This window comes from Enhydra lutris, unplaced genomic scaffold, assembly GCF_002288905.1.
Source record: "Enhydra lutris kenyoni isolate GAN:26980312 unplaced genomic scaffold, ASM228890v2 scaffoldscaffold73, whole genome shotgun sequence".
In the NCBI taxonomy this organism is placed as follows: Eukaryota; Metazoa; Chordata; class Mammalia; order Carnivora; family Mustelidae; genus Enhydra; species Enhydra lutris.
In genome coordinates, this window is record NW_019154157.1 from 2,635,562 (window position 1) to 2,648,680 (window position 13,119).

At 53.7% G+C, this 13,119-nt stretch overlaps 1 protein-coding gene across 2 annotated transcripts; it reads left to right on the forward strand.

Moving 5' to 3' along the window:
• Positions 1 to 1,852: 1,852 nt before the first annotated feature.
• LOC111160045 (galactose-3-O-sulfotransferase 1) lies at positions 1,853 to 8,978 on the forward strand. 2 transcript variants are annotated; one of them, XM_022522839.1, is made up of 3 exons: positions 1,853 to 1,987; positions 6,864 to 7,003; positions 7,835 to 8,978. In XM_022522839.1, exons 1-3 carry the CDS (start codon positions 1,940 to 1,942, stop codon positions 8,976 to 8,978), a joined length of 1,332 nt encoding a protein of 443 aa, XP_022378547.1. In that variant the 5' UTR covers positions 1,853 to 1,939. The 2 variants fall into 2 exon arrangements, with proteins under 2 accessions (XP_022378547.1, XP_022378548.1); XM_022522840.1 differs by lacking the exon at positions 1,853 to 1,987 and having other exon boundaries at positions 6,870 to 7,003; positions 7,838 to 8,978.
• Positions 8,979 to 13,119: the final 4,141 nt, after the last annotated feature.

A 13,119-nucleotide genomic window follows, 5' to 3' on the forward strand; every position in this document is an offset into this window, starting at 1 on the left:
ACACTTCTATCATCTGTACGGGTTTATAGACAGGAAAAAAATGTGGGGAGGCTTGTGCTAAAGTTGTAAGGGCAGTGACCTCTGGGAATGGGGCTTTTTTCATTGTCTTCTTTACAGTTTTCTGTACTTGTCTGAATTTTTTTTTTCAATGATATGTACTGTCTTTATAATTAAAAACATTTTCTATTTTTTGTTTCTTTGGCTGGGATGGGGGGAGAACCCACCGGAGATGATGTCACTATCAATACCCTGAGAGGAGAACCCTGTGGCAGGGCTGGAAGCGTAGGTTCTGCTCTCAATGCTTCCTACTCTAGAAAGCTCTGCTTTACGTGTCTCTTCTTTGCCTGCCTTCCCACCCCACCATGACCTTACCTTTTGTTCAGGAGTCTGATCTCCACTCCCTCCTGCCCAAGATCCTTAACCTCTGGTGACACGGTGCTTGTCACATCGCGTCCTTGAGCTTCAGCTCCCTCCTCTGTAAAGTAGGGGTGGCAACGAGGCCTTTAGTGGCAAGGATCATGAGGGTGTGTGATGTGTGGGAAGTCCTGAGCACAGGAGTGAACTCTGGTCAAGAGTCCACATTTATAAACCACCTCTCTGCTGTTTGTTACTAGCTCTGCCCTGACTAATCCCCCTCCCCATACATTTATTTGTTTTTAAACTAGCTCAGTCTAGAACAGATGGAACAGCTCTTTCCCGTGCCCTGGGCCAATCCAACACTGGGAGAGCTATGGACTCTTGGTCCTCCCTGTGGCTATTTAAGCTCTGGTATTTCATGGGGCCTTGAGGGATGCTCCCAGGCTAGGTGGGGCTATGGGGGAAAGGGCAAAGCATCTGAATGGTGTCAGATGCCTGCTGCTCCCTGAGAGGAGCTGGCAGCTGGTCAGCCTATGAGAGTGCTCAGTGCGAGATTAATGACTATCACAATAATGATCACTATCAACAGATGGTCAATTACCAGTAAACCTTGATCCCCAGGACTGCTGTGCCTGATGGAAGGATGTGAGGTGCTTTTCTAGGTATCCTCTGTTCATGGCAAGGCTGAACCCAGACCCAAAGACAAACCTAAACCCAGCTAAGAGAGGGTGTAAGAGATTTTGGCACCTTGGGTGAACCTGAGGGCCCTTGGGGTTTAGGACAGGGCTCCGAGAACTGCCTCTTCTTGCCAAGACCTTGGGAAGGATCGGCACCTGCAGCGGGCCTGAATCGCATGGTGTCCCGTGTGCCCATCCCCACACAGGATGCTGATAGGAGAGGCATGATCGATCTGTACTGCCTCTTTGATGAAGGACTTGGGGCTCAGAGGTGAAATCTCATCAGACTGATCCTCGAAGAGCTGGTCAGGTTCTCTGGTCAGGACTCCCAGGTGAGTTGCTTGCTTTTGTGGGCTCTGCTGATTTTAGGCAAACCTTGGTCTCTGGTTGTGTCTCAGTATCTCTAAGCCCTGGAATTTGGCAAGTCTGCATTTGGATTTTCTGCCTGGCTTTGACAGTCCCCGGCTAACTGTGTGACCCTGTACGGGTGAGTTTACCTCTCTGAGCCTCGATTCCTTTACCTGGAGAGTAGACTAATGCATAGAGCAGCCGTGGGACTTAAACGAGATGCCTTTCGAGGAGCAGTTAGCCTCCCCGACTCTCTGCAGGGCTCTGCGCTGCTTGTGTCCTTGGTGCAAGGACACCCAAGACCTGGCTGAGCCCCGGGACAAAGGAGCTGTCTGGCTGCTGGGGTCTAGAGATAGTCAGGGACCACCCGGAAGGTGCCCCTGGCAGAGGGCCCAGGCAGCACCTGCAGGGTACAGACACATGCCACCTGCTATCCCCAGGGAGGGAACTCATGAATATTCACACGCGCTGGAACATGAGGGAGCCCGCTGAGCAATGCTGGGTGTCATTGGAGCGTTCCTGTTTCCCAGTGACCGCAGAGACGGCCTGGGAGTCAGATGTGGCTCAGACAGGGAGAGGAGAGGGGCAGCCAGCCGAGGCCCAAGGTGAGTGTGTCTTCCTCCACCCCAGCACAGCGGTCCCTGGGGGAGCAGGACACCTGGGACCAAGGCCTGCCTGGTTGTGGCAGTGACGCCAAAGGACAGAATGTTTACCATCCCAGGCGTGGTTTCCCTGTGTGCCTGCTGTGGGGATGAGTCCTGTTTCTCCTTCGTTCTCTAGAGGGTGCTGGTCCAACGGAACAGGAAGATTGCTGGGCCTGGCCTGGAGCCAGCTGTCAGCGTAGATGGAGGACGATGTCGCTAGGGTAACCAAGAAAGATAGGAATAGAAGGGGAGGGACCATCGGCCCTGAGTGCCTGGGACTGTCACCACCTTGGGCAGAGGAAGAAAGACCCAGGTTCTAGTTCTGTCTGCTGCTGCTGTGCTGTGTGACCTCGAGGGTGACCCCACCCTCTCTGAGCCTTAGCCTCCCTGCTATGCTGTATTCCCGATTGGAGGCTGTGAGGCTCAGGCCACAGTGTAATTGTCCATGGTACTCCATGGCCTTGGACCTGGGGCTGTCCCCTGACTGCAAGCCTCCATCACAGGCAAGGGGGCACACACCTTGAAGGGGCCTTAACTGGGACCCTGGGAGGGCAATCATAATGATGTTAATTATACTGATGGCCATCCATGCCCAGCAGTGTCTGCTCTGCTCCAGCCCTGTGCTGGGCTCTTTCCTTGTGGGACGAGGAAGACCTGAATAGAGCATCTATGCAGGGGGGTGGCATCATCATTTTAGAGGAGAATCTAAGACCCAGAGAGGGACACAGCCTTGCCTAGATTTCCTTCTACAGAAAGGAAACGGCTGAACCCGGTATCAAATGCCAGGACCCTGGTCCCAGGTGCTGGCTCCAGGTGGCCCTTGGATGTGTGACTCACACATGTGGCTCTCACACCCTTGAGTTAGCAGCAGCTCCCTTCTGCCCTGAGGGCCATGGGGGTTATTCACCAAACATTAACTAGGTGCCAGGCTCCAATAGCGCAGGGATGAGTTCCCTTCATGCTTGTCTGCCTCTGGGCACAGACAGGATCTCTCCTCCCTTATGGGAGGACTGGGAACCTGGGCCCTGGTCAATAGTGATGGTAATAATAATTAATGTATATTGATCTCTGTCTGTGTACGTGCATCCTGGTGTTGAAATCTCAGTCTCATGACTCTTCTCCGCTAGGCTTCTGGCTGCCAGCCAGCCCCTGTCTGGAGTTTGGTCTCCCCAGGGACTCTGCCTGTGATTACCAAGGACCCTGTTTGCCCCGATCTTGGTGCTGTGTGCCCATTGTACACGTGAGGAGACTAAGATGGGGAGGCTGAGCGGCATGCCCAAGTTCACAGAGGCCAGGCAGGAAGGCTGTTGAGACAGTAGGGACCAGCCCCAAAGTGCCCTCTGTTTCTCCTCTCTTCCTCCTGGCTGCCCTGGCCCAGCCCACAGGGGCCAGACCCTGCTGTGCTGCTGGGACAGAGACCCATTAGCCACACTTTGGCCTCCTGTGGTCGATCTGTTTGTCATATACACACTTCCTGCAGGCTTGGGACTGGGCTTGGGACACGCCAGGCGGGGGATGCCACGGACAAAGCTGTAGGGTTTATATTGGAGGCCGACAGACTAGGGCCTGAATCCCAGCCCTGCTCCCTGCCTTGCTGAGTGACCCTGGGCAAGTCATATCACTCCCTGGAACCTTGATTTCCCCATTTGCAAAATGTGGGTGATAGGAGGTTAGCCTCCAGGGATAGCTGAGCAGGATCAGTGAGATGCTCTAGAGAAGCCCCTGCCCAGGGCCTGGCTCATAACAGGGGCTCCAAGGTGAAACCCGAGGGCAGGCATGGTTTCAGAAAGCCCAAGTGGCAGAGTGGACAAAGGAATGAGTGAAGCCGTGATGGGCTGGTTGGGGGCGCTGTCCTGGGCCAGGCTAGGCGGAGCCTGATTGGTGGTTCTGAGGAGCTGGTCTGCCCCCTGCTGCTGGGCCTCCACCCCAGATCTTCTGCTCTCAGCCTCCCTGATTTCCAGAAAGTGCCCTGGTGAGTGGGGCTGCTGGGGCAGGAGTGGGCCCTGGGATCTGGGGAGGGCAGGAATTTTACCCTTCCGTGTTTTAAAGCCAGAGAACCTGAGGCCTAGGGCCCCACTTAGGGTTTGGGCTGGGAGTCTGAGGCTCTGGCCGGGCCTACTGCTCTGCCCTATTTTCTACTGGGTCCCCCAGCAGGATGGGAGCCCAGTTGGGGCACGTGATGCATGAAGCTGCTTTGTGCTGGGACTGGGCAGCCTGAGCCCACCCTGAGGGTGACAAAGACTGAGACGACCAGGACCAGGTCCCCAGGGGCTCAGGAGGGAAACAGCTAACACTCTTTGAGAGAGAACTACATGCTAATTGCTTTCTTTGCCTCCTCTGTCTCTGAAAGAGTCAGTGATGGCGGCGGGGGGGGACTATCAGCTTCCCAATTTTACAGATGAGAAACTGGGACTCCATGGGGGTTCCTGTGACTGAAACACAGGCTTGGGGCCTCCACAGCCTGGGGTCAGCACCTCCCCTTCCATGACCAGACTGGCTAGCCACCTTACCCCACCCTGCATTCTTTATCACCTATTATTTAAATATGTTGAAAAAATTTTGCCCTTTTTTTGGATTAAAAAAGTAGTTGTTACAGAAATGCATAATATAGAAAAATATTCCCGTATATACCCCTTTTCCCAGCAAGGTAGAGGATACTGCTGTTAAAATTTAGAATACTGCCCTCCAGTTGTTTCTGGGACTACATGTATACATAAATGGATTTGGGGGCATAGTGTTCTGGAAGTTTCTTTTTTTTTTTTTTTTCCACATTATTAGATCATGGTGTGTTTTCAGCCAGTCCACTTAGCTCTGTCTTGTTTTGTTAATGTGTGCAGAGGACTCCGTCTGGAACAGGTCTCAGTTTGCGTAACATCCCCCACTGATGGACGTTGAGGTCGTTTCTAATTTTTTAAGTTTAACACCATGCCATGTGGGACTCTGCCGAAGTGTTTCTATAGAATCATTGGAATTTGGAGAGCTTATACCTTCCTCTTTTGCTAGGACGAACTGCCTTCTAGAAACATTCTCCCCCGTTCTCGTTTACCCCTGCCTTGTCCACCTTGCCCACCTAAGAGGGAACAGGGCTGTGTCATTGTCCTGAGGGAGGCTAGCTTCTCTTTTGTGTAGCTTCTTCCTCTGCACATTGCTTCCTCATGTCCTTTCCTGTGATGAGAAATTTCTAGAGTATGAGCAGAAGACTCAGGGCTGTCTGGTGGGGTGGGACCTGGAGTGCCCCTTCTCCAAGAAGGGTTTATGGGTGTCTTGGGTAACTTTCCCAGAGGGAAATATGTGGGGTCCTCCTCTAGGCAGGCTACTTAGCCTCTGCCCCCAGGGATGGTAGGGACATGCCGTGTGTGTGGTCACGGGGTGGCGTGCATGAGTTCTTGTGGCCTCAGAGGCCCAAGGCCCCCATGCCGCGAGTGTTAGAGCCAGAGTGGAAAGTTTTGTGCTCTGGTCTTACAGCTAAGGGGAGGGAGGAAGGTGCCCTAAGCCCCAGCTCTCTCCTGGACTCCCATCCCTCAGCACGAACTACCTGCCTTACAGTTCATGCCTCAGTCCCCCGCTGTTAGGGTTGCCGCAGTTAGACCAAAAGACTAGACCAAAAACTTCTCCCCAAACCCAAAACAAACAACAAAAAAGACACCCAGTTAAATGTAATTTTCAGATAAACGCTGAATAATTTTTAGTATGTGCTATGCAGTAGTAAAATTAAACAAATTTGGGGGCACCTGGGCAGCTCCATTGATTAAGTGCCCAACTCTTGGTTTCGGCTCAGGTCGTGATCTTGTGGTCGTGGGATCGAGCCCCACGTAGGGGGCCTCTGTGCTCAGCACGGAGTCTGCTTCAGATCCTCTCCCCCTCACTTTGTCCTCCACACTTGCGCATGCGCACACACTCTCTCAAATAAATAAATAAAAACTTCAAAAATAAATAAAATTACACAAATTTTATTCATTGTTTATCTAGAATTCAGATTTATCTGGGCATCCCTGCCTGCTGGCAGCCAGAGAGAGGAGGTAGGTCTGGCTGGGTGACCTGAACCCTCTCCTTCCTCACTCGGAGCTTCAGTTTCTCCATCTGCCTGCCCTAGAGACCCAGGGACACAGGGACCAGTGAAAAGAGCTGAGGAGCCAGCCCTTCACTGGGCAGCTGGAAAGGGTGGCACAGGGAACAGGTGACACTGGCTGGGTCTTTGAAAAGTGAACGATTCCTTGTGAATAGTGCTGGCCCCAGGCCTGGGGTGAGGGGAGAACGGGCCACTGGAAGAGGGTCTTCTTTTCTGTCTTAGAAAAAAATTCATTATGAAGCCCCAAAACGTATGAAGTAAACTGATGACACCCAGGTACCCACCCTACCCTTAAAAACTTAAACTGAGGGACACCTGGGTGGCTCAGTCAGTTAACTGGCTGCCTTCAGCTCAGGTCATGATTTCAGGGTCCTAGAATCAAGTCCCGCATTGGACTCCTTGCTCAGTGAGGAGACTGCTTCTCCCTCTGCCCGCTGCTCCCCCTGCTTGTGCCCCCCCCTTCCTAACAAATAAATAAATAAAATCTTAAAAAAAAAATTAAAACGAAACAGTTAGTAGAACCTTCTTCTTGTGCCATCCCCCAGTCTCTCTCTGTATTGGCTTTGCCCACCGTCTCTGTCTGTGCCCCTGTCGCTGTGTCTGTGTTTGTCTCTCTGTCCTCACGTGGACCTTGCCGGGGGGCCACAGAGCCTGCAAAGGGCAGTCTCAATGTTAAAGGCTGCCCCTGACCCCGCCAAGCCTGGAGCGGGCATGGGGGCTCCCCAGGGCTGGCCTCCTGATGCTTGGCCCTGCTCTGTGACCCCACAGGTGTCTGAGATGCCGCTGCCACAGAAGAAGCGCTGGGTGTCCATGGCCAAGGGGCTGGTGCTGGGCGCACTCTTCACCAGCTTCCTGGTGCTGCTGTACTCCTATGCTGTCCCCCCACTGCACGCTGGCCTGGCCTCCACGTGAGTGGCTCTCCTGGGGGGCTGAGGGGTGGGGTCTGGGGTGTGGGGGCACCCTGGGCCCTGCATTATGCTGTGCTGGGCAGAAATGGTGCTACGGGCAGAGCTGTCTGTGTAACGCTGGGCCTCAGTGTCCTCTGTAAAATGGGCATGATAACAGAGCCTACCTCATAGAAGTATGAGGACCCAGTAACGCTGTGTGTGGGGCTGGGCTGATCACCATCTGAGGCTCCAGTGGGGCCGGGAGGTGGGGGTGACTTGTCCAGGAGAACTCAACTGACACAAGGCCCAGATTCAGACCGGGGACTGTCTGCACCCCCCCACCCCCCGCCCCAGGCCTGGCTCCTAACCGTGAGGCTATCCCATCCCCTCATGGGGCTGCTGTGCCCAGGCCTGCCATGGTTGGTGCTCTTAGCTGGTGGTATCAAGCCGAACTAGAGGAAATCACCAATGATTGACTATTTTGGGTTGAAAACCAACCTACAAAATTTCCTGTGGTCCAGCCTCTGCTAATTGGTGATAAACAGACAATGCCATGGCCAGGAATGAGACAGGAACCAGCAAGCTTGTCACACTTGGACCTCACACCAACATCACAGAGGGGCTGTTATTTCCCCCATTTCACAGATGAGGAAGGTGAGGCCAGAGAGGCCAAAGCACCCTGCCCAAGCACCGCAGCCTGGACGCAGGCCTGTCTGGTCCCCTGTCCTGGCTCCCCTCCTCCCCACCATCCCCAACAAGCCCCAATCTTTATAGACACCGGTGCACTGGGGGTTCTGCCTCCGGGAGGGCCCCCAGCAGCCCCTGAGACTCTCCCCACCATTCCGTCCACAGAAGGACCCCAGAAGGCACAGCGCCCTGCTCCCCGGAGCCCGCTGAGCCGGAGACCCAGACCCCGGCCAACAGCTCTGCGGGAGCTTGCCAGCCTCGGCGCGACATCGTGTTCATGAAGACGCACAAGACGGCCAGCAGCACGCTGCTCAACATCCTGTTCCGCTTTGGCCAGAAGCACGGGCTCAAGTTCGCCTTCCCTAACGGCCGCAACGACTTCGACTACCCAGCCTTCTTCGCTCGCAACCTGGTGCAGGACTATCGGCCCGGTGCCTGCTTCAACATCATCTGCAACCACATGCGCTTCCACTATGACGAGGTCCGCGGGCTGGTGCCGCCCAACGCCACGTTCATCACCGTGCTCCGCGACCCCGCCCGTCTCTTCGAGTCCTCCTTCCACTACTTCGGTTCGGTGGTGCCCTTCACGTGGAAGCTCTCGGGCCGCGACAAGCTGGCCGAGTTCTTGCAGGACCCGGACCGCTACTACGACCCCAACGGCTACAACGCCCACTACCTCCGCAACCTGCTCTTCTTCGACCTAGGCTACGACAGCAGCCTGGACCCCGGCGACCCGCAGGTGCAGGAGCACATCCTGGAGGTGGAGCGCCGCTTCCACCTGGTGCTCCTGCAGGAGTACTTCGATGAGTCCCTGGTGCTGCTCAAGGACCTGCTGTGCTGGCAGCTCGAGGACGTGCTCTACTTCAAGCTCAACGCCCGCCGCGCCTCGGCCGTGCCGCGCCTCTCCGGGGAGCTGTACCGGCGCGCCACGGCCTGGAACGTGCTGGACGCCCGCCTCTACCGCCACTTCAACGCCAGCTTCTGGCGCAAGGTGGAGGCGTTCGGGCGGGAGCGCATGGCCCGGGAGGTGGCCGCCTTGCGGCGTGCCAACGAGCGCATGCGGCGCATCTGCATCGACGGGGGCAGGGCCGTGGACGCCGCCGCCATCCAGGACTCGGCCATGCAGCCCTGGCAGCCGCTGGGTGCCAAGTCCATCCTCGGCTACAACCTCAAGAAGAGCATTGGGCAGCGGCACGCGCAGCTCTGCCGTCGCATGCTCACGCCTGAGATCCAGTACCTGATGGACCTCGGCGTCAACCTGTGGGTCACTAAGCTCTGGAAGCTCATCCGGGACTTTCTGAGGTGGTGACACCCCGCCCACCCGCAGCCCCCTCGGCCAGCTGGATCGCTGAGGAGGGGCTGCGTGGGGGCGCAGGGGGTGGGGTGCCGCCGGCTTCCACTGGGCCCTCTTGGTGCCACCCCGGCTCCCGGGGTGAGGTGGGGGCTGCTGCGGGGGGCATGGCCAAGCCGGAACGGGGCCCTCGGCAGGCAGGGCCTCAGATCAGTATTTGACTAATTCTAGTTTTTTTTTTTTTTTTTAAAGAATTAAATCCCCTTCCCTCCAAAAAAGAATGTTCTATTTCCTGCCTCCCCTTAAAGGGGAGAGTTCAGAAGTAAAGGCGTTTGATGTTGTGTTTTTTGTTAATCAGCCTCAGTGGTGCTGACTGGTGGGGCCCTGGGTGGGAGGTGACCCATGAGGATGGGGGGACCTGCAAGAGAGCATGGCGGGTGCCTGAGTGTGTCTGTGGGACGGAGCCCAGTGGTGTGGCAGGGTTTGGCGACACCTGTTAGGTGCTGAAGCCCTGTGTGGTTGAAGGACTCCCAGGAACTACCAAAACCTGGAAGGGCGTGTGTACGCACGCATGCGCGCGCGTGCGATCATCCTGGAGCTCTACCAGTCACTGAGTCCAGCCCAACACTGGTTATGTGTCCAGCACTAGGCTGAGTGTGTTATTTCAATTCATCTTCATCAAAAGTCAGCAATGCGGGAACTGTCATTTCCTCATGCCAGAGATGAGGAAGGGAACTCAGAGAGGGAAAGTCATCTGGCCAAGATCACACAGCAAGTAAGTGGTAGGACTGGAACAGGGGCTGGGGAGGATGGAGTGTGCATCCAGATTAAGATTAAGAGTCCATGCGTGTGTGTGTGTGTGTGTGTGTGTGTGTGTGTGTGTGATGGGGAAGTGGGGAGTTCTTGGGGTAGCATTGAGCAGCAGGCCCTGGGCCCAGGCTGAGGGTTCCTTGTATAATCCCATTAATCCTCACGGTCACCCTTCGAGGTAGGCACCATTACCATCCCATATTACAGATGTGGGAATTGACATTCTGAGAGAGATCAGAAGGGACTTAACTGAAGTACACATCAGACCCTAAACTAAACCTTCTCTCTGGGGCCCCAGACGCCTTGCAGCAGTGTGAGTATGCCTCAGCTTTAACCACCTGCCTCCCTCAGCCTCCCCAGGGGGACAAGTTCCCTCTCTGGGGCACAGGACTTATGGGTCTCTAACTAGGAGCCAGGAGCCAGACACAAAAGGTAGAATCCACAGCCAAATGAGTTTATTGGAGAACTGTCTGTACCAGGCTCCAAGCCAAGTACTTGTACACCTTATCTGGATATCCACAACATCCCAGCTTTATAGAGCAAAACTCAGAGAGGTTAAGTGATTTACTAAAGGTCACCATCTTATTACTGTAGGAACTGGGTTTCAGGCCAGATAAGTGAGCTCTTAACCCCTCCCTGGATTTGAATCAGTCTTTCTCCTGGGAGTGAGTTTCTGGTCCAAGCAGGGTGGAAAGAACTTAAGGGGACCAACTGTCTCAGTATGCTGGGATTGTCCCAGTTTTTGCACTGAAAGTTCCCAAATCCCAGGAAACTCCTCAGTCCTAGGCAACCAGGATGGTTGGTCAGCCTGGGGGAGTTTTGAACTCACCAAACCCCTTTAGCCTCCTAAAGTTCTTTGCAGCAAGAAATAAGGACACTTATGAAGGCTTTATTTAATTCATATGGAAAGAACTAAGGGTAAGGAAGGAAGGAAGGATAGCCAAGAGAGAAAGAAAGAAAGAAAGAAAGAAAGAAAGAAAGAAAGAAAGAGCCAAGATATTATTGACTCCAAATTTATGAGATAATCTCCCCCCAATACACATTTTATTTGTCAAAGAGAAATATGATTTAGTGCAATAAAATAATATCTTGGGCTTGTGGAACCTCCTAATTTTATTTCCTTGGACCTTAAGGGCCTATAAATACCGATAATAATATTATATGCCATCTAATTATTTATTATTAATATTGGCACTTCTAAGCCCTTAGGGATCCAAGGAGAATAAATCTGGCAAATAGTAGATGCCAAGAATATAAATTGCTCCATTAGCATTTACTATCTGTCTGGTTTAAGAACATTACAGTTATTAACTCATTTATTAACATAATTAATATTTTAACAATGAGTAGTTGACTGGTATGAGCGGGCACTTTGTGCTCAGCTCTATGCCCCATGGGAACATGAACAATCCCCTTTGCTCTCTTGAGGAGGCGACCAAAACACAGAGAAATTGAGCGACAAGCCCAGGGTCAACCAGCCATGCAGCCATAGAGGCAGGATGCAAACCCAGGTCAGTCAGACACCAAGGGCTGGTGCTTGCAGCCTCCAGACCCTCGGTGCCTTCTAGTTGGCCATCTCAGCCTCGGGATGGAGGTCTTCTCAATGGTTGAAAATGTATGAAGTCTCCAAGGGGCAGAGCTGCTTAATCCCCAGGAGCCACACTGCTGTTGCCACACCTGGACAGCAGAGGGCGCCATGGTACCAAATTTGGTCAGCCGGTCATGACGGTCGGCGCCGCCAGGGGCTGGGGGCACCCATGGTTAGGCCTGGGCCTACAGGTGAAAGCCAGGGCGAGGGTCATGATTGTGCCCTGGGAGAAATTCAGTGGAACTACCTGTTCCTCTCTGTTATGAGATGAATTGTAACCCCTAAAAAGATACCTCGAAACCCTAACCCCCACTTCCCTATGACTGAACTTATTTGGAAATAGGGTCTTTGTACATTTAATCAAGTAAAGATGAAGTCATTAGGGTGGGTCCTAATCCAAGATGGCCAGTGTCCTTCTAAGAAGTGGCAATGTCATGTGTCCCTTCACAGGGACAACGCCATGTGAAGACAGGCCAAGATTGGCGTGAGGCAGTTACAAGCCAAGGAATGCCAAGGGTCAACAGTGACCTCCAGAAGCTAAGAAGAGGCAATGAAGGATTCTACCCAGAGTCTCAGAGGAAACATGGCTCTGCTGACACCTTGATTTCAGCCTTCCAGCCTTCAGAACTGTGAAAGAATAAATTTCTGTTGTTTTAAAGCCATCCAGCTTGTGCCGCTTTGTTACACAGCAGCCTCAGGACACACACACATGGTCTGTGCCCGGTCCCTGCTCTGGGTCAGGCCTCTGTCCCTCACCTGGATCCCTTCCCCCAGGCTTGCCCCTGTGATCCACTGATAGCCAGAGGCCATCCTAGGTTCTGAGCGCTCCATGGTCCCCCTCACCCCTGAGGAGAAGCCATGAAACTGCTTCGCACAGGCTCTTCCCTCTACCATAAAGTGTCCTTCCTGTTGCAGGCCTAACATCGCTAAGTGACTCCAAAGCAAGCTCTGCCGCCTCCTCTGGACCTTCTTCCCCGATATCCTAGCCCTCAAGCTAGCTTAGGGCCTCCAGGCTCCCCATCTCAGTTCCGCTCACCAGGGCACAACTGCAGAGGTGCTTGTCGGCCAGGCACTGATGGTGTGCTTCTCCAGGACAGGATCTGCGTTTGTCTTGACACAAGCAGCCTCTAGTACCCAGGCCAGTGCCCGGCACACAGTTGGTTTTCAATAAATGTTTAAAGGGGAAAGGAAGGAAGGAAATAGGGAGGGAGGAAGGGAGAAAGGAAGGGAAGAAGGGAGGAAGGAAGGAAAGAGAAGAGGAAGGGAGGGGAGGGATGGATGGAAGGGAGGAGGGAAGAGAAGAAGGGTGCCTGGGTGGCTCAGTTGGTGAAGCATCTGATTCTCCATTTTAGTTCATCATGATTTCAGGGTCATAGGATGGAGCCCTGTGTAGAGCTCTGCACTCAGAGCAGAATCTGCTTGAAATTCTAGCCAGTAGGGCAAGAGAAAGTTACTTCCTCCCTTGAGGGCATTCCAGAGCCTACTTGCCTTCTTAAGTGACTGGGCCCTCATTTTCACTGGAAGGTAACACATTAGCCAAAGCACGCAAGTGCAGGAATGAATTCACAAGGTGAAAAGTCATGTGTTGCTGGGATGGGACACAGGTCAGGTAAGAGTTGACAGGGATTGGTAGAGGCAGGGACCCAGGGGAACACTTACTCTGGGGAGTAGGCAGGTCCTGGGCAGGCTGGGGACAACCCAGGGGTACTAGAGAGCAGTAGAGAAACTGTGAAAGGAAAGATAGCCCTTGCCAACTTCCTT